This window comes from Callospermophilus lateralis, chromosome 9 (genome assembly GCF_048772815.1).
Source record: "Callospermophilus lateralis isolate mCalLat2 chromosome 9, mCalLat2.hap1, whole genome shotgun sequence".
NCBI classification, from domain to species: Eukaryota; Metazoa; Chordata; class Mammalia; order Rodentia; family Sciuridae; genus Callospermophilus; species Callospermophilus lateralis.
Genome location: NC_135313.1, coordinates 101,283,045 through 101,309,269, shown reverse-complemented (window position 1 = coordinate 101,309,269; position 26,225 = coordinate 101,283,045). Strand labels below are relative to the sequence as shown.

Genomic DNA, 26,225 nt, shown 5'->3' with positions numbered 1-26,225 from the left:
TCTGGTTACATAAAAAAAAAAACAAAAAAAAAAAAAAACAAAAAAAAAACTGCGCCTTTTGCTATAGATATTGAAGGGGTGTGTGGACGTGCTAATACACAGCAACCTAATCAAAGCACAAAGCTGCTAATACACATGTATCCAACTTATAATGATCAACAACAGAAGAAATAATTATTCTGTGCTAGTTGCTGTTGGTAGCACATTGAACAAGTTTAAACGTAGGCCCTTCTTTAGAGAGGCCTACATTTAAACTCTTAATTGCAATACAGTGTGATATGCCACGTCTGTGTAGAGGTCAGTGAGGCCACAGAATATGTGAAGGTGCCCCTTGTTAGTAAACTCTACAAAGGGAAGGCTAGTTAGAAAAATCACCCTGGGTAGAAGCCTTATTTTTGATTTAAAAAAACACAAACTGTGGGGCTTTTAAAGATGATATCTAGGGTAGTTGGCTGGAGAAAACCTCTGGCCATGAGCTTGCCCACTGCACTTCCTGCTTCCAACTCTGGGTCAAGGTTCTGGCTCTTGGTTGTGACCAGGATTAGGTTACAGTGAAGCATTGGTTAAATAACTCCATTACTGCTAATGGGACGTCATCAGCTAAATTATTGGTGGCGAAACGTGGAGGTGCCTCGGCAGGAGCCCCTAACTGGTGTCCCCAGAATTAGCTGGACCTTCCAAGCGCACTTGGCCACCTCTTAATTTTCTGAGGTTTCCGTAGAGCAGGTTTGTCCTTCCCTTTTCCTTACTTTGGCTTCGCCCTGGCCTACAGCCCACAACCCCAGCGCCGCTTCGCCCGCCCACGCCCAGCGTCCCCAGACCAGGTCCCGGCTCCTCCACTGCAGCAGCGGTCACGTGCAGCGTGTCCCGCCCGGGAAAGAAGGGAACGGCGGTGGGCGGGCCAGACCTGCGGGGCCCGCCCCTCCGCTTGAGTCGGCTTCTTATTGGAGAAGCCTCCTTCCCGGCCTCCCGCGGCTTGGAAGGTCCGCTTCGGATTGGCCGATAGGCGCTAAGGGGGCGTGGCCTCGAGGCGAAGGGCGAGAGCGGAAGGGAGGGCGCGCTCCTGAGAGGAGGGGTTGCCTAGGCGACGCCGGGGGCGCGCTCGGGGGTGGAGAAGCGAGCCGGAGCTGCTCAATGACAAATCGGCTGGGGACGGCTGGGGTCCGGCCCCGGGAGGGGGCGGGGCGCGCTTAAGAGCTGCGGGCTGGGCGCGGACGGCCGAGGCGGCGCGGCCAGGGTCCCAGGTAAGGGCGCGGCGCCCGGGCAGGGTCCCCTCGGGGCGGGGTGGGGCGCGGGCGAGGGAAGTGGGTGCGCCGCCCAGTGCCCTGGAGCCTCCTGTCCCCGCGCTCTCCGCGGGGCTGTGGTTGGGCAGCGGCCGGACACGTCGCTCCCCGGGGCCCGCGGAGGGCGAAGCCCGGGCAGCTGCCCCGCTCGGCTCCGGGAGGTCCACCCTGGGGAAAGCCTCGGGCCTCTCACCTCGGCTTGGGGCTGAGGAAGTGGGGGCGGCGCCCCAGCCTCTCCCTGGTCGCCTCTCCTTCCCTTTTCCCACAAATGGCCACTGCTCCCGCTTCCTGCCCTTTCGGGTCTCCCGCCTGAGGGAGGTTCATTTCCTCAGTTCCCTAATTGCCGCTTTGCGCAGGAAAAGAGCGAAGAGTGTTGCAAAAACTTAGTACCGTAGGAACTTGGGGTGGCTCGGGCCGGTTGCTAAAGTTTTTTGGTTTTGCTGTTTCTTTGGGGGTCTTGTTTTGTGAATGAGCACAGTCCCCTCATCCTCGTTCCCTTCTGATGGGGTCTTGAAGCACCGTGACTTTAACTGCCCTGACCCGGCGGGCGACTCTGTTCTTGGAGTGTCGGTGGTTGGTTCAGGCCAGTCGCTGCGCCCAGACTGCTAGTTTGAACAGTGCCCTTCCTCTCTCTGCGCACTTTCGGGTGACTCCCAGAAACGTCGGGACTTTGATGTTGGGATCCAGTGAGTCTTCTGGGGAGAAGTTCTACTGTCGGGTGGACTGATTTAGAATTGTCCGAGGAAGAGACTTGGCTGATTGTTCGTTTGAGTTATCTGTGACTTGACTTCAGCCCTTGCAGAGCAGAGAACTTTCTGCCCTGTCCTAGTTTCCTAACCTCATTTCTTCTTGTTAAGTTTTGGGGATGGATAGTGGGCACTGGTTGGCAGGGGGTATAGCATATCTTTTAGATGTGCAAATGACTGGTGTTCTAAGCGGAGCCACAAGATTCTTGGATGTCACCAGACCTCAGAACAAGGCAGTGTTCCTTAAACCTGGAGCAGTAGAAGCACGGTTCTCAGAAATGGGGTGACCACGAAAGGTGGTGCTAAAGATTGGCAAGAACAAGAGACAGTTGAGTTTGTAGACCTGGGGTGAATGCTGGTTCTGGAACTTTATTAGTGGTCTTGATCTTGAGCATTTTTTCTCCCCTCCAAGCTCCAGAATCAACTGTTACAAAGTTAGTTTTTTATCCTCATTGTTAGGATTAAATTAAATAGAACTGTTTAAAGTGTTTTTTTTTTTTTTTTTTTTTTTTGTAGTTGTGTGTGGGGGAGTGGTGGCTTGATGTTTCCCAAGGGCAGGTGTAGTAAGGTCTTGTTTGCCATACTGTGGTGCTGTGCTGAGGTGGTAGAACCTTTAAGGGGTGGGGCCTAGTGGGAAGATTAGGTCTCTGGAGGGTGTGCCCATGAAGGGGATATTTGGGACTCCTGTGTCTTCCTCTTTTTGCTTCCCAGTCACCATTAGATGAGCAATTTGTTCCACCACACTCTCCCATCATAATCAAAACAGGCCTTAAAGCAACAGATTGACCAACCATGGTTTGAAATCTCCCACAGTGTGAGCCAGAGTAAACCTCTCTTCTTTTTAACTTTTTAACTTCTCAGGAATTTGTTACAGTAACAGAAAGCTAACACTGGAAGAAGCATCAGCTACTCTACTTTATTCTGACCACATCTTCTGGTCTTTCCTTTTTTGGAAAGGAAGAAAGAGAAAGTTCCTGAAATTGAATCCAGGGCCTCATGTATGCTAAGCATGCTCTATACCCCTGAGCTACATCCCCAGACCCTTTTCTTCTGTTCACATTACTTTTCATTGGAAACAGCAGACTCTCTGAGATCCTAGCAAGACTCTCCTATGTCTGAAGAGTAGACATTTCCCCAGAATTTAGTGTGGAAAAAAATGTCGATGTAAATTTCTGGGTATCTTTTGGGAAAATGGAACCTGGACACCTAAAGACAGGAAAACAAGAAATAAAACCTTAAGTGGAATTTGAAGAGGTCTTGGTGGAAGGTGGAAGAAGTGAAAAAAGTTCTAAATTCTTGCCTTGAAATTCTTCAAGTTTCTTGTCTGTAGAAGGCTGAGACTTCATGAAAAAGGTTAAACCTGAGCATGGAGGTGATCCTGTACCACACCACTCAGTCCCACTGGGCCTGCCTGCATTCAGTTACTAAAGTCTTACCTACTCATCTCATTTGTGGAAGTCAAAAACATCATTCGTGACGTTTTCTGAAAGCTAAATTTGGAGACAATATAACCACCAAGACCTACAGTTTGGAAGAAATCTTGGTGAACTCTTAGAAAGTTTTCAGTGTAACTGGTCTCAAGATAAAATATAGAACTTTCACTTTTCATTGGCTCTGATTACTGGTAAACAGCCCCCTACTGTAGAACATTCAGGACACTTGGAGTTTTTGTGTATTTTGTGTGTGTATGTGTGTGTGTAGGGGGGTAAATGATGCATGTTGTTGAGAATTCTGAATGTTAGGGATCCCAGAGTACCAGGAAGAAGGGGACTCTTCCCTATTAGGGTGATTGGGTGTGTAAGAAGGAGAGAAATGGTTATTGGACATCCGTTATCTATTTGGCAGAGATCCACTGATCTAACCAATACCATATAAATATGTGGCCTTGAAGATTTGACAGTGAGCTATTTCCTTTAGCACCATGGTTCTTATGGAACTTAGGAATATAAACAGTGGTGTGTATGTCCACACATTCTTAGACATTCCAGAAAAGCAATGGGGCCAGTAGGCAAGAGGGTGTGTGAACTTTTGGTTGGCAAGAGGGAAAAGAAAGATATAGAGAACAGATACAGGAATCTGAGTATGAAAGTGGGGAGGTAGGTAGATGTGGTTATTAAGACAATTAGAAAATGCCAGCCAACTCTCAAATCTAAGTTTATAGCACTTAAAGAAAAAAAACTGCCTATAGTTTTCCTGTCCTCTTGAGAGTCCCCCCCACCCCTGCAGTGCCAGGGATTGAACCTGGAGACCTGGCATGCTAGGCAGGCACTCTGCCACTGAGTTATATCACAGCCTCAGAGTTTGCTCTTTTTTTTTTTTGAATATAGATGCAGAGCCAGATGTGGTGGTGCACACTTATTATCCCAGAGATGGGGAGGCTGAGGCAGGAGGATCCCAAGTTCAAGGCCAGCCTGGGCAACTTAGGGAGATCCTGTCTAAAATAAAAAGGGCTGGAGGTGTAGCTAAGTGGTAGAGCTACTCAATCCTCAGTACTGAAAAAAAAAAATGCAGAAAAGGGGTTATTAATAGGTGATCTAAAAAAATTGGTAATCTGCTATATTGTTGCCTTTGCTTTTTGTCGTTGCTTTATGGGTAACTTATAGCACATTTTCAGCCTACTAGATTGGTAATTGATATAGCAAGTCAGGCCTGATCTACACTGAACTATTCCAAGCTACATAATTTTACTTAGTATATGACACGAGTTAAAGGAAATACATCCACTGTCATGTATTTAAAAAATAAAAGCAATTTAAAAAAAAAAAGGAAATACAGAAGCTGCCCTGTGTGACTGGCTTCCTCTAAAGTTTATTTGCCTTTTGAGTTTTCTATTGGTATATAAAAAAAATTTTCCCAAATTTGGCAGTACTATAAACATTAGTAATGATCTCACGCAATATTTATTTAGTATTGTTTCATACAGTTTCTGAAGTTCAGGAATCTATTCAGTTGGTCAAGGGCTTTTGACTCAGATTCTCTCCCAAGGTCACCGTTACCTGAAGGCTTGATGGCTGGAGGAACTGCTTCCAAGATGCCACACTCACATGGCTGAAGTCTCAGTTTCATACCACTTGAGCCTCTCTATATAGGCTACTTCACAAGATGGTAGCTAACTTTCTCCCCAAAGCTAGTGACCTGAGAGAGAATGTGTACCATAGCGATCAAGATGGAAGCTACAGTATCTTGGTATCTAATCTTGGAAATGACAGCCCGTCACTTCTACCAGTACACAGAACAAACCTGATATATTGTGGGAAGGGACTATCTGAGGGACCTTTGGCATTCTTGGTGACTAGCTACTACTTTGTTTGTTTTGGCAGTAGTGGGGATTGAACGCAGGGGTGCTTTCCCTCTGTGCTTCATCCCCAATCCTATCTCATGTTTTATTTTGTTATTTGTTATCGGGTCTCCCTAGGTGGCTGAGGCTGGCCTTGAACTTGCAGTTCTCCTGCCTCAGCCTTTTGAGTAGCTGGAACTACAGGCATGGGCCACAATACCCAGCTTACTTTTTTTTTTTTTTTTTAAACATTTGGACCAGACATTATTGAAAAAAAATCTTTAAGATGATTAGTAAAGTGTGTAGTACTGTAGGAGATTAAAACACAGCTGGAGTTTTTGCTATTCTAAAAACTTTTGGTAGTATACTTGAAACTTTTTGTTCTTTCTTCTGGTTCTTCATTGTCAGATGCTAGAATTAATTAGCCAAATATGCAGTTGCTTTGGAAATTAGAAATTTAAATTTTGCTTGTCCCTATACCAAATGGAACAGCTGAGATTTTTTTAACCCTAAAACAAGTTGGTAAAAAAAAAAAAAACCTATTGCCAAAGTGATTTACTTGATGAACAGCTTAAAATTAGTCATTAATGATTTGTGTATTCTTAAAAAATAAAGCTCATTGGCAAAGTAGCCAAAAAGTTTTGGAGAATTTAAGCCCTCTCTCCTCGCCTGCATAATTTAAATCTTTGGACAGTGTTTATTTGCCTAGCAATTCTTCAGTTCTCTCTCAGCCCTCACACATTTTAATTATCCACTTGGGTAGAAGGACTTCATTCTTCAGCATCCACATGAAATCTTCCTGAGTGACTACAGGTCAGGAGCAGAGTTTAGGAAACCCGTGCCTGTGGCCCAGCTGATTAATATACCTCCCTGTTTCCTTTCATCTCTGAAATTTCTACAGTTCTAATATTTTCATGTAACAGATCTCTTTGAATGAAGCATATTTATAACAGGATCTCATTAATCATGTTCAGTTGCAAGAATTGCACTTGTACTTTGCAACCCGTTTGAGTCACAATCAGGCAGAAAAGTCACACAATTTGCATTTCCTCTGCTTCCTATTTTTGGCCCCATTCCCATCCTCTGTCCTAATTTATGAGCTGGCTCCTTTCTTTTCTTTCATCCTACCTTTCCCACAATCCCCCTTCTTCCTTCCACAGGAAGGGATTGGCGGCCAGTCACTTATTGTTGGTTAGCTGGTCCTATTGTTAGGAATGGGTTCTATTTTATTTTTGTGGTGCTGGGGATTGAATCTAGGGCCTCACACATGCTAGACAAGTGCTCTGCTATTGAGCTATCTCCCCAACCTTTAGGAATGAATATTAGGTAATGGAGTAGCTCTATTAATAGTTGCATATTGAGACTTTTAAAAAAATCTCAAGTTATATCTGTTCAGTAATTGCTGCCATTTTTTAATGTCCTAATTGTTCTAAATCTAGCCACTTTCCCCATGTCCCCTGTTTTCCACTCCATAGCTAGAGTGACCTTTGCAACATGCAGGCACAGTGATGCCTGGTGGAGAAACTTCCGTGGCTTTCCAGTGCCTGAGGGGTCTTGAGTGGCGTGGCCCTTCCTTGCCTCTTGAGTCTTATTGCCTCTTTCTTTCTGCTTCAGAAAGTCACAAAGGTCTTTCTTCAGCTTCTGATCTGTACCTCTTCCCTTTTGCCTTGGGTCTTCCTGAATTCTCCGAGGGGGAGCAGAGCATGTGAATGGAACCATAGGTAGGAAGCACTTAGTGTGTAGTTGGGACTGAAGGAAGCCTGGCTGGGCAAAGGCCTTTCAGGCCGCGGCCCAGGGAGGGTTTAGGTTCTAGTCATGGCGGGCCATTAGACCAGGAAGCACACTGTCACTTACATCCTTAAAAAATTGCACCACGGGCTGTGTGGAGAGCAGATTGGACTGGAGAGGGGCTAAGGTGCCAGCAAAGAGGAGTCACCTGGGGAGCTGTGGCTGGGATCTGGCTGTGGCAGAGAAGGTGGACTGAGTGATTGGGTTTGAAGAGTATTTTGGAGATGAAATCAATAGAACTGGTCACAAATTGAGTTGGTGAATCAAAAATAACCTTCAAGTTTCTGGTTCTTATGACAGCTTGGGTACCCTGGGGTGGTTTGGTAGCTATTAGATGGGGAGAGAAGAGTGGAGAAGGAGCAGCCTTAAGGGGGAAGAATCAACAGTTCTATTTTGGGTCTAAGTTTGAGATTCTTGTGAAACAGCCAAGATGGGTGGCAGGAAGGCAGCGGGGTCTGGGTTGCATCTGAACAGTTTGCAAGCTGCACAGAAAGCCCTGGAAGGGATGCCCTTGCCTAGAGAGAGGGCAGAGAGACAGGAAGGGCGGGTGTCTGAGGAGGACTGAAATGTAGAAGCCAGGTAAAGGAGGAAGAGGCCTGTAAACATGGAGGAAGGCGCAGAGAAGTGAGAAGCCCTTCAGGAAATGTGAGTGTAGGTGCTGGAAGGGAAAGTGCGAGGAGGGGCTCACCAGAGGCACGCTGAGGCACGCTGTGCACCGGCCTCCGAGGGCCTTCCCTCTTCCAGGCAAGATTTCATGGCAGCTGCTCTGTGCTCATTTTTAAACAGGGGAGAGGTTGGAGAGGAGAGGGAGACCAAGTTTTCTTTGGAGTTGGTTGCATGGTATTTGTTGGTGACCTTGACAAGACCAGTTTCTGTGAGGTTATGTGAGGGAGTCAGTCTGATTAGAATGAAAAGCAAGAGGAGGAAGCACAGGCCCTTGTTATTCAGAGTGGGATCTGTGGGCCCAGAGCAGCAACTGACGTAGGTGCCTAGTGCAGAAGCCTGGAGTCCACCCAGACCTGCTCATTCCAGATACGTGTTTAATAAGATCCCCAGCTCATTTGTTGCTACATTAGAGTTTGAGAAGCTTTGGTGCAATGGTTTGGGGATATAGCTCAGTTGGTAGAGTGCTTGCCTTGCATGCACAAGGCCCTGGGTTCAATCCCAACACCACCAAAAAAAAAAAAAAAAGTTGGTGTGCTGGATGCCTGGTATCCAGTGTAGAGGGCTTGGGGCTGTGGGACCTTTAAGGGGGAAGGCCTGGGGAGGATGGTTGGCTCGTAGGTGAGGGACCCGTGCTGCCCTTAGAAAAGAGCAAGGTTCTTGTGGGACCTTGGGTTAAAAAAAGAGTGAGAATGACCCTTCCCTGTTCTCTGACTTGTGTTCCTGCCATGATTCCCTCCTTCTTGAGGCCCTCACCAGAGGCCAAAGACATGAGGCTGCCTGATCTTGGACTTTCAGCCTCCAAAACCATGAGTGAAATGAACCTCTTCTTTATGTATGACCCAACCTCAGGTATTTTGTTTTAGCAATAGAAGGTAGACTAATACGATTAGTATAGTTAGCCAGACAGTTCCGAATAGTGTGGTAAGCTGGAGGGACCTAGGGGATCAGGGTGTGTGTGTTTAGGATGAGGATGGAATGGAGTTGTCTCTTTTGCTCTGGGGATGATTCTGTAGAGAGGAGAAGACTGGCCAGGGAGAAGACAACCACCTGTTTATGGGTGATGGCTTCTGTGTTCTCGGGAAAATGAGGCAAGGTCATCTGTCAAGAATGGGAAAGTGGAGGGAGTAAGGGAGAGATACGGTGAGATTTCTAGAACATGTGGAGTGAGCGCCCAGGCCTGGTTGTGATCATAAATGCATTGAAAGTGAATTCCGTGAGACTGGTGACAGGATTTCATTTCTTGCCAGGTCAGGTGTGGCGAGGAGAGCAGTGGTTTGAGGGAGCCTCCAGGAGGAGCAGGAGGTGAGGTGTTGGGGAGAGGGGCCTCAGAGGTGAAGGAGGGCTGTGGAGCCCAGAGAGGGTTGATGGGCAGAGAGAACCTGCTGGAGGCCAATGCCTGCAGGTGTCAGGAGGCCAGAGAATTCTGGCAGGGCTATTTGTAAATAGCAGAGAGCTGGAAGGATCGAGGCTGGAGGGTGAGAGGAGAGAACTGTTGGGAGATGGTGAAGTTCAGGGTATGACCACGGCAGTGTTGGGGAGAATGAAGGAAAAGGGTTTTGGAGAAGAGGAGGTCCAGCCTCTGAGAGCCCTTTGCTGGGTCATCCGAGTGGATGTAGAAGTCACTGAGGAGGATGACGGAGCTGGGGTAGGAGGAAGTCTGTGAAACAGAAGCGGATGTCCCTAATAAATGAGGGAAGTGACCAGGAGATCTGGAGCTGATAGTAACAGAGAGGGGACTGGGTATCACAGCTGGGAAGTCCAGGCCTCAGAGATGCAGCTTCTGCAACAGGAGGGGACAGGGGAGGCACTGAACTGGAATTGAAGGAAGAGAAGGAGGAAGGACACTTACCTGGTTCCCTGTGGCCTGGAGGCACATGGTGTGAGAGGTCACACGGCTGCAGCTGTTTAACATGTGGCATCCCCAGGGCACACCCAGGTATCAGGCAAAGCCAGAGTTGAGAACATTTTTAGAAGAGGCAGAGGCTCTTGAAGGCTTTGCTGGTGTCCCTGAGGGTACAGGAAATGCAGGGTTAGTCATTTCACGGGTTGGATGCAGTTTTCTTGGGCTGAGACCTAGTAATGAGGACCCTTTCAGTGACTTGGTCAGAGAGATGTTCAGGGGTGTGCCACCCCTTGGAAAAGGGTGGGTCTCCTCCAGAACTGTCCTTCCCAAGTCTTGGCAGGGAGGAGCCTCTGCTGCACAAGATCCCCTCATGCCTCACACACTGCTGCAGAGGGAAAGGGATGAAGGGCTTTCTGTTAGAGTAGTTCTAGAAGCTGCTGGGGGAAGTTAGGATAGGCATGTCCTACAGTGCCCATTGAGCTGGTATGGTGGCATGCACCTACAGTCCCAGCCACTCAGGAGGCTGAGACAGGAGGATTGCTTGAACCCCTGGAATTCCAGGCCAGCCTAGGCAATATGGCAAGACCTGTCTCAAAATCAATAGAAAATGCACATTGGCGATACCTCTGAAGGGAATGACATTGTCTTTCTGGGTGATGGAGAATAAAGAAGGGTGTCAAGGACCAGTGCCGATGGGAATATGCCTACGCTTGTTTCTGTGTTGACCGTGCATTTGGTATGGATCCCCCTTTGCTCCTGCCTGGCCGACCTGTGAGGTGGGCAGGGCAAATCTTGGCCCTGTTCTTCAGGTGGTGACTGAGGCCTAGGTGATGAAGTGTCTTGCCTCTGTGGCCAGTAGGGGGTGAGTGGCTGAGGCTAGAAGGCAGGCCTCTTCCTCACTAGCGTACGTGCTGGACACTGGGCGGCCTCTGAATGAAGAAACCTCCCTGCCCTGTCTCTGCATTCTTTAAGGACCAGCAGCTCATCCTGACTTAGTGTAGACTTGGCTCTGAAGCTAAGGTCTTTCTTACAGCTTTCTAGAAGTTTAGAGTTGATAGAAAGCAGTGCTGTACTTACTCAGAACTTATTTTGACATGCATCTCCTCATTTGGTCTCCATAACAACCTGAGGAGAGAGCTATCCTATATTTTTTATGAATCAAACTGAGGCCACGAAATGTTAAATAACCAAAGTTGTTAGCTTCTTAATGGCGGACTTCAGGCTTAAGTCAAAAATTTTTTTCCTGGCTAATACTGTAGTTGATATATAACTACTTTTCAAAAAAAAATATAGTAAAACATACATAACATTTACTATTTTAACTATTTTTAAATGTATACCTGAGTAGCATTAAGTTGTATTCACATGGTTTGCAACCATCACTACCACCATCCATCTCTAGAACTTTCTCATCATCCCATATGAAACTCTGTACCCATTAAACAACAAGTGCCCATTTCTCTCTAACTCCAGGCACTGGCAACCAGATGCTACTTCCTGTCTCTGAATTTGACTATTCTGGGTGTCTCACGAGACTGTCCAGTATATGTGCTTTTGTGTCTGGCTTATTGCACTCAGCAGAATGTCCTCAGGTTCATCCATGTCGTAATGTGTGTCAATTTCCTTTCTTTTAAGGCTGAATAATGATCTGTTGCAGCTGCAGGCCACATTTTGCTTATCTGTTGATGGACACTTGGGCTGTTTCCACCTTTGGGCTATTGTGAATAATACTGCTGTGAACGTGGATGTGAAAATATCTGTCCAAGTCCTAGCATTGTTATTTTGGGTGTATAATGACTATTTTTTGTCACACATTTCCTCTCAGGTCTTTGTATTTGTCTCTTGGGGGGGGGTAACTGGGGATTGAACTCGGGGGCACTCAACCACTGAGCCACATCCTCGATTCTATTTTGTATTTTATTTAGAGACAGGAGCTCACTGAGTTGCTTAACGCCTCTCTTTTGCTGAGGCTAGCTTTGAACTCGTGATCCTTCCTCTCTCCTGAGCTGCTGGGATTACTGGCATGTGCCACCATGCCTGGCTTGTCTCTCTCTTTAGTGAGCTTTCTGACCCCATAGCTCTGGGTCCCTGTAATAAGTTTCAGTATTTCAGGCCATATTTGAAGGGCTTCACCACCCCACCCCAATCTTGGGAGCAGCAGACAGTGTAGTGGCTCAGAGTGTGGACTCTAAACCCTTGACTTCAGGCAAGTTATGCCAGCTGTGTGGGAGGACCCACTTACACTGGGAGGATCCACTTAGACTGGGCAGGTCAGCTGCCAGGGGTGTCTAGGAAGGAGATGGAGGAAATATTTCAGTAAAGGGTACAATTATAGATGACCCTCTTGGTCTTTCTTGAGGAACAAGAGCAGTTGTGGCAGAAGTACTAACATGTGCCTCGGGGCATACATGAGAAGCTTCTGATAAGAGATTCAGAGCTATTATCTTTTGTTCTAGTTAATTTTTCTAAATATTTATTTTTTAGTTGCAGTTGGACACAATGCCTTTATTTTATTTATTTATTTTTTATGTGGTGCTGAGGATCGAACCCAGGGCCTTGCACATGCTAGGTGAGTGCTCTACTGCTGAGCCACAACCCAACTTCTTGTTCTAGTTAATTTTTAAAATTTTTTTTGTTAGCCTGGGTTTATTTTTATTTTTATTTTTTTTGGGGGATGGGACAGATAAAAGAGGTATTCATTAGGGGACAGAAATACCTAAAACAAATTTCCTTAGGCACACAGCAGTGCTAATTTGAGTTGTTTTATAACTCTAATTTTAGGAAATAAAAGCCCCAAATTAACAAGGAACTTAGGTTGTTTAATTCAGCTTCCTCATTTTTGTAGACATGGAAACTGAGTCACGCCTATAAGTGCATTAAAAGTGTTTCCTGGTGCTAATGACAATAGCAGCTACTCAGGGAAGGGGAATTGGACCAGGGAGGGCACTGGCCCCAAGTGAGTTCTGGGTAAGAGACCGAGAGGCCTGGCCCATTGTGGCTGTGCTTGGGCTGGGAGCCAGGTGGGTCCTGCGCATGAGTGAAGCAGGTGCAGGAAGACAGGAGTGGCCTCCTCTGCCCTGGCAGACAGTGCAAGCGCCTTCCAAAAGCACTGGCCTTCGTCAGTGCCAGCCAATTGCCTGGATTTAGGAACGTCAGACTTCTGATTTTTCAATCGATGCCAGAAATTTGGACTTGTATGTAAAATTCCCTTTAAAAATGTTAATAATTAAATCAAATTTTAAAAGGCACTGTGTGAGCAAACAAAGCATGCCTGCAGGCCACCAAATTTTACAAATTGGCAGCTCTGTTTTTTGCCAAGTGGTGAAAGCTGATCTATAGCAAGATAGAGACAGAGCCAGCACATGGAGGGAAGCAGTGACAGTCTTGGCAGCGTGCAGGGCTCTGATTCCAGCTGCCCACAAGTCCCAGCCGTGTCTTCAGCCTCCTTCCTGTGCTGTGGATTTTTTGTTTGTTTGTTTGTTTACTTTCTCTTCAAAAACATTGTTTTTTTTCTTTGTATCAGTAATATACACTAGTATTTTCCTGGTAAATCCTTCTGGATGTATGAGTTTATTTACCTTATGTTTCTTTTTCATGGGGATTTTTAAACATACACAAAGGTTCAGAGAATGGCACAATGAATTACTTTGTCCCTATCGGGTCAGTGTCAGTGATCACTTTATAGCTGACTTTATTTCACCTCTATCTCTATTCACTCTCTTTCTCTTGATAATTTTGAAGCAGATCCTGTACATCATTTAACCTCATTACAAATGAGGTTAAATGAGGGCATTTTAAAAAATTAAAACACTAATTCCTTAATATTATTAAATCCAGCCAGAATATCCAATTTCCTCAATTTTCTTATTTTATTTAAACTAGGATCCAAAAAAGGCTCTGTTTCAACTGATTGATAGTCTCTTGGGTCTATTAATTTATAGGTTTCTTCTCTATTTCTCTTTCCCCTGCAATTTGTTTACTGGAGAAATTAGGTGCTTTGTTCATGGAGCTTCCTGTAGTTACATATGGCTGGTGTGCATCTCCGTGGTGGTGTTTAACATGTTCCTGGAACTGCTGTTAATTGGTGGCTTGATTAGAAGAAGTTTTTATTTTTCCAATACCATATCATTGATGTTCTATCTTTTTTAAGATGCTCATTTATGCTAGCTTGTCTTTTTTTTTTTCCTTTTGAGACAGGATTTCACTATGTTGTCCCTATGCTGGTTTTGAACTCCAGGGCTCAAGTGATCTTCCTGCTTTAGCCTCCTAAGTGGCCAGGCCTTCAGGCACATGCCACCACACCTGGGTTAGCTGCCATTAATGCTCTTTTTGTGGTGTTAGCTGCCTTTGATGCTCAATAGCATGAGAAAGCGTAAAAAGGTGCTGCCCAAATTCTTCCATTCCTTGGTTTGTGAGATTATTTCTAGAAGGAGAGCCTTTGCTTCAGCTGTTAGTTACCTAGTGGTACAGTTTGCATAGGAGAAGTAGGGTGCATTTTTGATTCTTTCCTTTTTATTTGCCTATTTTTAACATAATGAGTTGTTACCTCCAGAGGTGACAAATGAAGTGCTTTTATTTGTTTCAATCTAATTGCAGTTATCTTTATTGATCTTTAATTGCCTCTCTGACTAGTCTCTTCAAATTGGCTCCTGAGTACCTGTGTGTGGGCAAGTGTCTATTTTTAATTTATTGTTATTTTTGGTAGCTAATAGTGTTTATTGTTGAACTGCATTAAAAACCTCTGAGGAAGGCTGCTGCTTTAAATGCTGCCCTTCTGGACAGCATTTCCTTAATGGAACGTTGATGAGAAACGTGGAATATGTGTAAAGGAAAATTGTTTAAAACGTGTTCTCCTCTTAAAACGCTTCACTCATCATTCATCCATCCCTTTATTCATTCTCTGGGCATTTGTAGGTTTCTAATGCACTGTAGGTCAAAGCTGTCCCTGGAGATTCACATGTGATCAAGATACAGCTTCTCTGCCACAGACGGGACATGACCATGTTATAGATAGCTACAGGGTTTGTGTTGTGTCAGATTAACAGTGTGTAGGGATTCAGGGAAGGAGAGGGGGACATCATTGTATATATTCACACACACACACACACACATAAACATGAACACTCATAGATGCAGTTCCTAGGTTGGTGATTTTGTCACAACTACGTAGTAATTTGGTATTAGATGCTAAGAGAAAGACTCCAGATTGATTTTCAATACTAGTGGAGAATGAGGTCTACTGGACAAACAAAGTCACTGAATTTTACTTTTAAATCATGCAGCATTTCTAAACCCTGAGAGTCATCTTGTTTCCTGTGCTACTTCATATTTGAGAGAGTTATTTTTTGGGGAAAAGTCCTTCATGACCATAATTTACGTGGAGATTTTCCTAATTTGGATTCTAACAGGAAGTGGTATAAACAATTGGAATTTGCCTTGGCACTCACCTAGCAGGGGGCTGCATAAACTTCACTGTGCAGAGGACTTCCCTGGAGACTTTGTTTAAGTTCAGAGCCTGGTTCACAGGGTACAGCCCTAGGGTCCGCATTTCCCATAGGCTCCTGCGTGTGACTTGAAATGCAGCCGACCCCAATGTAAAGATCTTTGTAATAATTTCTCTACAGACTATAGAGACTTAATGGGGAAAAAGTTCCTGGTAAATTTTTGGGTTTTTCAGCTGTTAAATTTTTAAAATCAAAACTTTAATATTCTATTAATTTTATAAAATTCATCATATAATCACATTGATTTTAAAAATTTAAATGAAATGGAGATGTGTACATCTCCATTGTACACATTGTAAAAATTGAAGTTTTATCACTGGCATTATTTGATTCCATTGTTGCCAGTATTAACAGTGTATGTTATCATAAAATATATTAACACTAACATTACATTTTGTGAAACTTGTTTTTTTTTTCCCCTCTTAATGATACATCTTCACACTTTTCTAGATCAATACATACAGATTTTCCTCTTTCTTTTAAGTAGTTGTATATCTAAAATTTGGTTTTATTATAATATATGTAAGTATTACTATTGGTGGATTTTTTTCAGATTATTAGAGTATCCTGTGTAATCACAAAAAATCATTCTTGTAAGGATATATGTCCATTTTTATAGAATACTTTCCTACAAGTTTCATATTTTTAAATTTTTAATTGATTTTTGTTGACTTTTTTCCCCAAAAGATTGTTGCAATTAATATTATGATCAACAGTATCCATTTCCCCAAATTCTTGACAGTACTTTTTAAATTTACCTAAGCTGATGTTTTATTTGCATTTCCTTGAGTAACAGAGAAATTGGATATAGTTTTATATACTTATTAATGAGCTATGTTCACTTCCTTTCCTGTGAATTACTTCTTAAATTTTTTATCTATTAAAAAACCTGGGTTGTTTCCAGGTGCAGTGTACCCCTGTAATCCCAGCGGCTCTGGAGGCTGAGGCAGAAGGATCACCAGTTCAAATCTAACCTCGGCAACTTATTAAGGCTCTAAGCAACTCAGTGAGACCTTGTCTCTAAATAAAATACAAAATAGGGCTGGGGAGGTGGCTCAGTGGTCGAGTACTCCTGTCTTCAATCCCCAGTACCCCCCCAAAAAACAAAAAAATTTGAGTTGTTTGACTTATTGGTTTGCAGGGATTTTTTTTAAAAAAACAGTTTTGATCATTTTTAAGGATGGGAATTTTTTATTTTTATTTTTTAGGTATAGATGGATGCTACATAATGCCTTTATTTTTATGTGGTGCTGAGGATCGAACCCGGGTCCCACCCGTGCTAGGCGAACGCTCTACTGCTGAGCCACAATCCCAGCCCCTGCAGGGACTTTTTATATTTTACAGATACAATTTTGTCATATGTTACAAATATTTTCTCCCAGTGTGTCTGTTGCTCAGTCCATATACTTCTCCCTTGCTCTTTTTTTTTTTTTTCACTTTTAGAGCTGTTTAATTGAACTTTCTTGCCATGTTGGATTCCCTGCATCTTTCCATTATTACTTCCTGTTGGGAACACTCATTTGAAGAAAATACAGAAGTTGAGTATTTGTCTTCTTCACTGAGATTTTATAAATAAACCTGAATTTTCCTTGTTAGCCTGATGTTCAAGCACATAACCTACAGTTATTATCAACCAAATACAGTACCATGTAAAATAGTATTGAACTTGAAATAACCAATAGTAACTGCTTAATAAAAGCAACCCCCCCCCCCCAGTCATATTCTTGCTTCACTGTGTGGGACAAAGATGGCTCCTGGAATCTTTGTAGAGCTACATTGTGCAGTATCATCTGGTGCTGTGGACACACCTGGGGATATTTTCCAGGATACATGAATTTTGGGGGGTCCCGGGGAAATGAGTTTCCTCTAGGTTCTCACATCTCTTTTTTTTTTTTTAATATTTATTTTTTAGTTTTAGGTAGACACAATATCTTTGTTTTTATGTGGTGCTGCGGATCGAACCCAGTGCCTCATCATGCATGCTAGGTGAGTGCTCCACCACTGAGCCACAACCCCAGCCCGTACATCTCTTTCTTTAACTGCTAGTGTCTGAGTGTTGTGGAAGGAGCTCAGGGATGAGATTCTTAGCACCAGCACTTGGCCCTTCTTTGGCAAGGGAATTTTTTTAGGTAATTGTCATCCAGTTCCTGTTAATTACCTTTAATGTGATTAAGAATCACCTGGAAGAGCCAGGCTCCGTGGTGCACGTCTGTAATCCCAGAGGCTCATGAGGCTGAGGCAGGAGGATTGTAAATGCGAGACCAGTATCAATTTTGAGAGAGGCCCTTAAGCAATTTAGCAGGGCCCAGTCTCAAAATTAAAGGGCTGGGGATGTGGCTCGGTGGCTAGGGGCCTCTGGGTTCAATCCCTGGTGCAAAAGAAAGAAAGAAAGAAAAAATTACATGAAAGAGTTCTTTTTGTTCGTTTTGCCCTGAACTATTGAGAATAAGTTGTATAAATTATGACTTTATTTCTAAGAATATGGATATTCTCTTCTATGAATATAGTCCAATTATCAACATCAATACATTTAACATTGATATAGTACTTGAATCTTGAATCTATTCTTGTATTCCAAGTTTGTCAAGATCAGGGTCTGAGGGGAGGGGGGAGGGGGGATAGTAGAGGATAGGAAAGGCAGCAGAATACAACAGACTCCAGAATGGCAATATGTAAATCAATGGTTGTGCAACTGAAGTGATTCTGCAATCTGTATATGGGGGAAAAATGGGAGCTCATATCCCACTTGAATCAAAGTGTGAAATATGATATATAAAGAACTATGTAATGTTTTGAACAAAAAAAAAAAAAAAAAAAAAAAAAAGATCAGGGTCTGTCTGATGTGTCCTTATCGCTAAATGTCCTGGAGGTGCATGATGTCTACCTGCCCCATTTTGGTGTTATTAATTTTGATCATGTGATCAAAGTATTGTTTGATTTTGCCATGCCATACTTACTATTTTTTCCCCTTGTAACTAATAAGTAAATCTGGGGAGACATTTTAAGATCACGCAAATCTTTTCCTCATCCAATCCTTCACGTAGGTTTAGCTTCCACTGATGAGTCTGCCAGTCTTTAAACTGTTGTGAAATACTAATTTTCCAATTCAGGTGTATCCTCTGCATTTTCCAGGTGGCCCTTGGCCTTCTGTAAGCAAGGGCCCTCCCTTTTCCTTTAATATTTATTTTGGGTCTAGATTCATGGATTCCTGATTTTTCAATAATCTGTTTCAATACTGTCTTTAATTACTTGGATGCTACAAGTAATCTGTTTCAATACTGTCTTTAATTACTTGGATGCTACAAGTGTTTCAGATTTGTGCTTGTTATTTAAAGGATTGTTAAGTTATTTAAAGGATTTTTGATTGTTATTTAAAGGATTGAATACCTGGATAACATTTTGGGAGACTCAGATATTATGATTGTAACCTAGGAGTAGCATCCAGGTTACCTTCATATTGTCTGGAGAAAAAGTGCTACATTCAGTTCCTTGGGTGTCGCATGGGGGAGTGTGCTGTGTGTTTTTGCATACTGTATTACCCAGCATATTAGATTTTATGAGGGGTCAGGGAGAGCTGGTGTCCCCTAGGTTTTCTCATTGTTATTTGTGTTTCATGACAGCATTATGATACAGGCAACGTGGCAGTTGGATTCTATTACCAGCACATTTCTTCTTTGCTTAAATTAAAAGAAAGACTAATGACTATTGTCAGCCTGTCAGACTAAAATTCATTGGAAACACCCTTTCTTCCTAACACTTGGATAGTTTTATGTACCGAGATTTGCTTTCAAAATATATTTTACTTCTCAAGTGAATGTGTGTTCTGGTATTTGGCTTTAAGCTAAGTGGTCCTATCTAATATTATTGTATCATAGAACATTATGTAGAAAAACCATTTCTGAGCTCTTTTGCCTCTTTCCTAAGCCAACTAAATGAAGCATTCTTAGTTAGGAACGTCTTGTTTTTCTTTTCTTTCTTTCTTTTTATTTGGTGGGGGCAGGGTAACTCAGAATTGAACCTGAGGGCACTTAACCACTGAGCCTCATCCCCAGCCCTTTTTTTGTATTTTATTTAGAGACAGGGTCTTGCTGAGTTGCTTAGGGCCTTGCTAAGTTGCTGAGGCTGGCTTTGAACTCACGATCCTCCTGCCTCAGCTTCTCGAGCCACTGGGATTACAGGCATTCGCCACCACACCTGGCCCCTGTAAGGTCTTTAAACTTTTCAAAATATTTGTAATTTTCCAGAATAAACTGTTAGGGAAAAGGATGCCTGTAATTTCTTTTTTAATATTTTTCCAGTTGTCAATGGACCTTTATTTATTTATTTATATGTGGTTGCTGAGAATTGAACCCAGTTCCTCATGCATTCGAGGCAAGCACTCTACCACTGAGCTACAACTCCAGTCCCAACCTGTATTTTTTTTTATAGAGCACATTATGAACTAGGTCCATCTATTATAAACTATTAAAGGTTGTATATATCTGTTAAATCATACACATGAACTGCCCAAGCTTTACTGATTCTTTTTCTTCTATTTTTCCTCCTCGTTTTAGTTAAGTCCTTCAAATCTGAGTCTATATGTTGCTTTCTCCAGGAAATTTCCCCTGAACTTACATTCTGCTTTAGATATCTCCTCCGTTTCCAGAGTGCCCTTTAACCATATAATTTGTCACCCTGTACTGTCCTCATTTACTAATTTGTTCAAACCAGTAGACTGTCACTCAAACAACTTTGTTATGGGCAAAGACTATATTTCTGTAATGTTTTCTGGTAAAAGTAAAGACAATCAACAACAGTAAATAGACTGGGAGACTTCAGCAGTTAGAAGTTTCTTATCTCTCACACCAGGAGTCTGAAGGTCAGCATTTCCAGGAGTGGTTCAGTGAGGGTCACTTGGCTGCCACCTCTGCCTTTCTTTTGTTCTTCCCGTCAGCATGCCAAGTTGACAGAAGCAGTGACGTGGATTGGAAATATCCGCCATAGTTATTTCCGGTTTTGGACTTGAGCAGAGATGTTTTAGCAAACATCTGTGGATTCCTTGAGTAGCCTTCAGTTTATTTGTGATTGTTTCTTCTAGAGAAATTGATGTTGCTTTTTGAAAATAGTGGTTCAGAATTAGACTTATTCACGTGTTTGGAAAGACCTCTGTTCTTAGCCTGGAAAAATATTTGTCCATTTTCATGTAGTTCACAGAAGGTTGCCTTGGAGAAATGTGGGATGGAGGATTTGAGTGTTGCAACCTCATTCCGTTTTTAGGAAACTGCTGGGGGCCAGAAATGAGGCCAAAAGTAGTTTCACATTCTTAAACTGAAGCCTTTGGGGGAGGCCTGCCCCTTATCCCATTTCTTTTATTTTAGTCACAATTCAGATGTGCTTAATTATCGAGTTAATTGCTTAGCTCACTTATTATAAAAAGCACATAATTAGCAAAGGGGGAGTGGAAAGAGTGCCTGGTGTAGGCAGGTAAAAAGATGGTGAAATGTGAGGGTGGAGAAACCAGTGGATGAGCAGGGCTGTGACCTTGACTTAGGGCATCCCAAGGCCATTCACGTGGCCCCTGTGCAGCTGAGGAACTCAATGTGAAAAGGATGAATTTAGTTCAATTAACCTGTTTCGGAAAATAGATATAGTGCATGGAAAACGTGTGAAACTATATAAATATGATCTCAAACATGTTTTAAATATTTTTTTAGTTGTAGATGGACACAATACCTGTATTTATTTTTATGTGGTGCTGAGCATCCAGCCCAGTGCCTCACGGGTGCAAGGCACACACTCTACCACTGAGCCACAACCCTAGCCCTCATATACGTTTCAAATGTAGCACTATGTAGATTAAAATACTAGCAGGAAATACTCAGTTAATAGTGAATATCTCTTGGTGGTAGATCATACGTATTTTTTTTTTCAGAGATTGTGTGTGTGTTTTGTAGGTTTGCTCCAGAGCATCATAACTTTTCATTGTAAATATTCAAAAAATTTGTAGGCATTTAGAATGATTCTTGTTAAAGTCTATCTGACTTGTTGGTGTAATGTTGTGTTTTTTAGATGCTGCTTTTTATTTTTATTACAATTGATCAAATAATTCTTTGTCTGCTGCCTGTCTGAAAAGCCCCACTTGCTGTGTATGCTGGCTCCCACATGGTGCTGTTCTCGTGTGTTCCAGAAGTTGGGATGGTGCTCTCCTTGCCCTCATCTCCCAGACAGGCTTTGGCCAGCATGCTGCGTGAGCCCCGGTGTTCCTACCTGCCTGGGACCACTTTGCATGTGCATTTCTTGGTTTTGGAGGACTGTTGTGGTTGTAGATTTTTAAGTAAAACTTGCCTACAGCTGGGGCTTTGGCAGATAAGCCTCTTTGTCATCGTTCCTATTGGTGGACGTGTTTTTCTAGTCCACTCTCCTCCGGTGCTCCTTCAAAGGCCTTGGCCTCTCAGTTCTCAGTTGCAAAGGTGTTTCAGTTCTCCACTCCTCCCTGTGTGGGCCTTGGTCTCCTAGCTCTGTGTACATTAAATCCTGTTACCTAGAGATGGCAGGATGAGCAGCTCCTACTGCTGAGTGGGGACTGCTGCTTTTCCACTGAGCTCAGCTTCGCGTTTCAGAGCAGTTCTCAGCTTTCGCTGCCCACAAGAGTCACCTGGGAATCTTTAGAAGTCCCGAGTTTCAGGCTGCATCAAAATCTCTGACACCAGGATGTTGGTATAGCTCTCAGGTGCTTGAAGCCAGGGATGGAAACAACTGATTTAAAATGATGTTCTATTTTTCCCAGTGATTTGTGTGTTGTGTGTATTTGTTTTTTTCTAGGGGGAGTGTTTTCAACTCAACAAGAAGAGAAATAGGAGCCCATGATGTTGTAATTAAAAAAATACCCTGTTAGGGCTGGGGTTGTGGCTCAGTGGTGGAGCATTTGCCTAGCACATGTGAGGCACTGGGTTCCATCCCCAACACCCCCCCACACACACACACAAAGAAAATCTAATTAAAACCACCCTGTTAAACAGGACGGCAGCCGACCATTATTACATCCCTACTATGTGCTAGATCCTGTGCTTAGATCTTTCACATGTTATGTCCTATAGTCCTCAGGACCATCCTGCAAGTTTAAATGCCCATTTATATGTATTTGCAGATAAGAAAACCATGTACTAGGGGCTGGGGCTCAGTGGCAGAGCCCTTGCTTAGTACGTGTGAGGCACTGGGTTCAATCCTCAGTACCACATTTAAAAATAAGTCAATAAATAAAGGCATGCTGTCTGTCTACAACTACAAAAAATTAAAAAAAAAAAGAAAACCCTGTAACTTAGAGAAATTAAATAACTAGTCGTAGGTCACATAGCTCACAAATGGCAGAACCAGATTTGGGTCCATTTTGCTGAGATGTATGGAAATAGAACTCCACCCCATATAAATTATTTAAAGATTAGCTCTTGGGTCAGAACAGGGTCTAGATATCTGTTGAATTTACTTACGGGGGATATTTCATCTCCCTTAATGATTGGTACTCATTTTCTTATTTTTGAGGAGGACAAACTGATTTAAATTAATTGTTATATTTTAAAAATTTAACTTCTTTTAGTTTATTACTTTAAACAAACCTGGAGTAAATAATTACATACTACTTTTAACTGTGTCCTGTGTCCTGAGGGGTATTTATATATTACTATAAAATAATATATCTACTTATTCCTCTTCAGCCACCTCCTTAATTCACATGGAGGGCTGTGAGTTTGTGTGTGTATGTGTGTGGGGGGGAGTGTGTGGCTAGAGGGACAGGGACAAGGAGAGGAGTAAGGATAAAAAACTGGAGATCCAGGTCGCCACATGGTTCCCTGGCACACTGGGTGACTCGGGGGAGTGGTGGGAATTGAGACTTGGAGCCTTTCAGTCATTCTGTCCCAGGGAAGCCCTGGGGGGTGTATGGATTCTAGTGACAGTGTCCTCTTCACCCTCCCCAGTGATATAGGCTCAGGCTGTGCTCCTGTGTCTTTTTTCTTGACTTGGTGTTACTCTGGCCCTGGTTCTGTGGGGATAAATGACTTCCAGGTGGTCACAGGGCTTTTATCTTTGTCCAATTCCCAAAGCATAGGCGTGTTGAACTGCCTCTAAGTCTTTGTCTTTGTCACCGGCAGCTCTCCGACTGGCTCTTCTGTCCGCGTGCTGTCACCTGTCACCTCCGTTCAGCCAGCAGGATGGCTGCGAACAAGAACAAGGGCCAGAGCTCCCTGGCCCTTCACAAGGTGATCATGGTTGGCAGTGGCGGGGTCGGCAAGTCGGCCCTGACTCTCCAGTTCATGTACGATGAGGTAAGACGCCAGCCACACTGCCTGTGTGGACTCCTTGGCCGGGACAATGTCCCAGCCATGTTTTGGTGCCCTTCCCCCATGTGCATAGGGTTCATGGGACAAATCTGTGTCAAGGTGGTTTGGGAATAGCCTCCTAGGGGACTCCCCAACATAAGGCCTGGGGTGCTGATTTTAGATGTAACTTCAGCTCTGGCAGGGATGTGAGGAGCCTTTGCTCACATTGTTTCCACTCTTGTTCTTTGATATTTCTTTGTGACAAGAGCGAGGGAGTGGAGAGAGGCCTTTGTATAGGTGCCAGAGTTTGAATCTGGGGTTTTACCCACATGCCCCTTGTTAGATCTCGGTCCCCATCCTGGGGTGTTAGCAGAAGGAGGCGGGATCTTTAGGAGCTGGGCCCTAGTGGGAGAGAGTCAGGTCACAGGGAGGTGTGCCCTTAAAGGGGATGTTGGGACCTGGTCCCATCTAGTTTCTCTCTTTGGCTTCTCAGTTGCCAGAGATGAGCACCTTCCACCTGTGATCCCACTATGACATGCTGCCTCATCACACGCCCCAAAGCAACAGGGCTGACTAACTGTGGACTGACACCATAAGCCAAAAATAAACCTTTCCTCTTTTAAACTGATTATCTAGGTATTTTGTCACAGTGCTAGAAACTGACTAACAGCAAGTATTTCTCAATACTTGCTAGATAGTTAGCTTTGTGCCTAGTCAATTTGGGGAAAGAAGGAAAAGGGAGCAGAGTTGTCATAAGAACCTAATTTTTTCCTAAGTGATGGACATCAAGTTCTTGATTCTCTATGCAGCAAGGTAAGGCTTGTGCCATTCTTACCCAACACTTGTATTACTTTATGTGATTAATGTGAGTGGTGTTGAGTCCAATATGACAGCACAGTCTTGATTTCTGTGGCTACCAGAGTTTCTGCTGGATGGCCATTAGCTGGACCTTCTGGTAGAGGGCATGTTCAGAGCAAAGCCCACACCTTAGCATGGCATTCACACAAGTGTACGCTCTATGAAATTTGCCAAAGAGAGAAAACTAGGGCACAGTTGGAGAAGATCACTATTTTTCTACTAGACTTTCCTCTATCCCACTTCCTCTTGTGTTAGGTGCTATTGGAGTGGCTGTGGACATTTCTGATTCTAGCTGAGGGAAGTTCAGTTAGGGATAGGGGTTAGTTGGGAAATACTGGTTGTGTGTGTGTATGTGTGTGTTTGCGTGCACAGAGTCACTTTAGTGCATGGGGTGGGAACATTCCTGCCACCCACTGTGTGACTCACTAGCATTATGATGTGTATTGCAGGGCCAGGTGGGTCGCAGCAAGAACACGTCCTATGGGACCCGGCACTGCGAGTGTGGGGGTGGTGGAGGAGAAACAAGGGGCAAAATATATGGAGCTAGCAATTTCTCTGGAAATTTCTTCCAGATCTTACACTGAAACTTCATACATATTTCGTAAATGTGTCAGTATATTTGTCCCTTTGTATCTGTGAAGGATTGGTTCTAGGACCCTCCAAAGATTCCAAAATTCATAGTCCCTTTACAAAATGGAATGGTATTTGTACATAATCTGCATACACTGTAAGTCCTCTCTGGGTTCCTTATAATACCTAACACAATGTAAGCACTATGTAGATAGTTGATATCATAGAGGGAATAATGACAAGAAAAATAAGTGTACATGTCTGTATAAACATTTTTTTCTGAATATTTTTCATCTGTGATTGGTTGAATTCACAATTGGGAAAACTCATAGATATGGAGGGCAGACTACAGAACTAAAATTTCCATTACGAGTAATGTCATGTATTTGTGAAGCTGAAAGAAGCTTTTCTAAACTGTCAGTACAAGAGAAATTTCCATCAGCATGGCTACATTATTTGTTATTCTTTATAGAAAAACATTTCAAAGTTGTTGGCATATGACAAGATAGAGTATTTAGCAAATTTTTTAAAAGGTATTCTAGAGATGTCAGGCAGTTAATGAAGAACAATATTAAACTATTTTCCTGGGTTTTGTGATGTCAATCTTTGTCCTAGTTTTCTCTTGCCATGTAATACATGGACACAAATTTAGCAAATGTAGGTTGAAAACATACATTTCTTGTCTCAATTTCCATGGGTCAAGAGTTGAAGTGTGGCTTAGGTGGAGCCTCTACTCAGGGTCTCCTAAGGCTCCAGTCAAGATGTTGGCCAGGGCTGTCATCTTGTCTGAGGCTCAGTTTTCTTCCGTGTCTCCTGATTATTAGCAGAGTTTAGTTCTTTGTGGATGAAGGACACTGGCCCTCAGCTTCTACAGGTTGCTCCCAGTCCCCTGTCACACCGGGTAGGCAGTTCATTCTATGTCAGCTGTCTTCTTCAAGACCAGCAGGGGACTTTGTAGGCTCAGCTAAGACAGAGTCTTGTATAGTTGTTGCTTGGTATCTATAAGGGATTGGTTCTGTGATTCCTACTGATACTAAAATCCACAGATACTCAAGTTCCTTTTATAAAATGATGTAGCATGTTTTAGCCAGCTTTTTTGCTACTGTGGCTAAAAGGACCCAATCAGAACAACTATAGAGGAGGAAAAGTTTATTTGAGGGCTCATGGTTTCATGACAGGCAGCCTCTATTCCTTGGGGCTTGAGGTGAGGCAGGCCATCATGGCACAAGAGTGTAGCAGAGGGAACCAGCTCACATTATGATTAGGAAACAGAGTTCTCCATCCTCCAGATACAAATAGCCCCAAAGCCACACTCCAGTTCCCACCTCCTCCAACCACACAGTATTACTTCACTTACCACTCAATTCCTATTAGGAGATTAATTCACGGATTGGGT

General features: G+C 43.4%; 1 protein-coding gene across 1 annotated transcript in view; it reads left to right on the top strand.

Annotated features, from left to right (window-relative positions):
- Positions 1-1,114: 1,114 nt before the first annotated feature.
- The window catches only part of Ralb (RAS like proto-oncogene B), a 42,558-nt gene continuing 17,447 nt past the window's right edge, over positions 1,115-26,225 (top strand). Inside the window, exons 1-2 of the mRNA XM_077110297.1 lie at positions 1,115-1,244; positions 23,234-23,407. Of these exons, the coding sequence (XP_076966412.1) occupies positions 23,294-23,407 (114 nt within the window). The 5' untranslated portion in view covers positions 1,115-1,244; positions 23,234-23,293. The remainder of the gene's footprint in view (positions 1,245-23,233; positions 23,408-26,225) is intronic.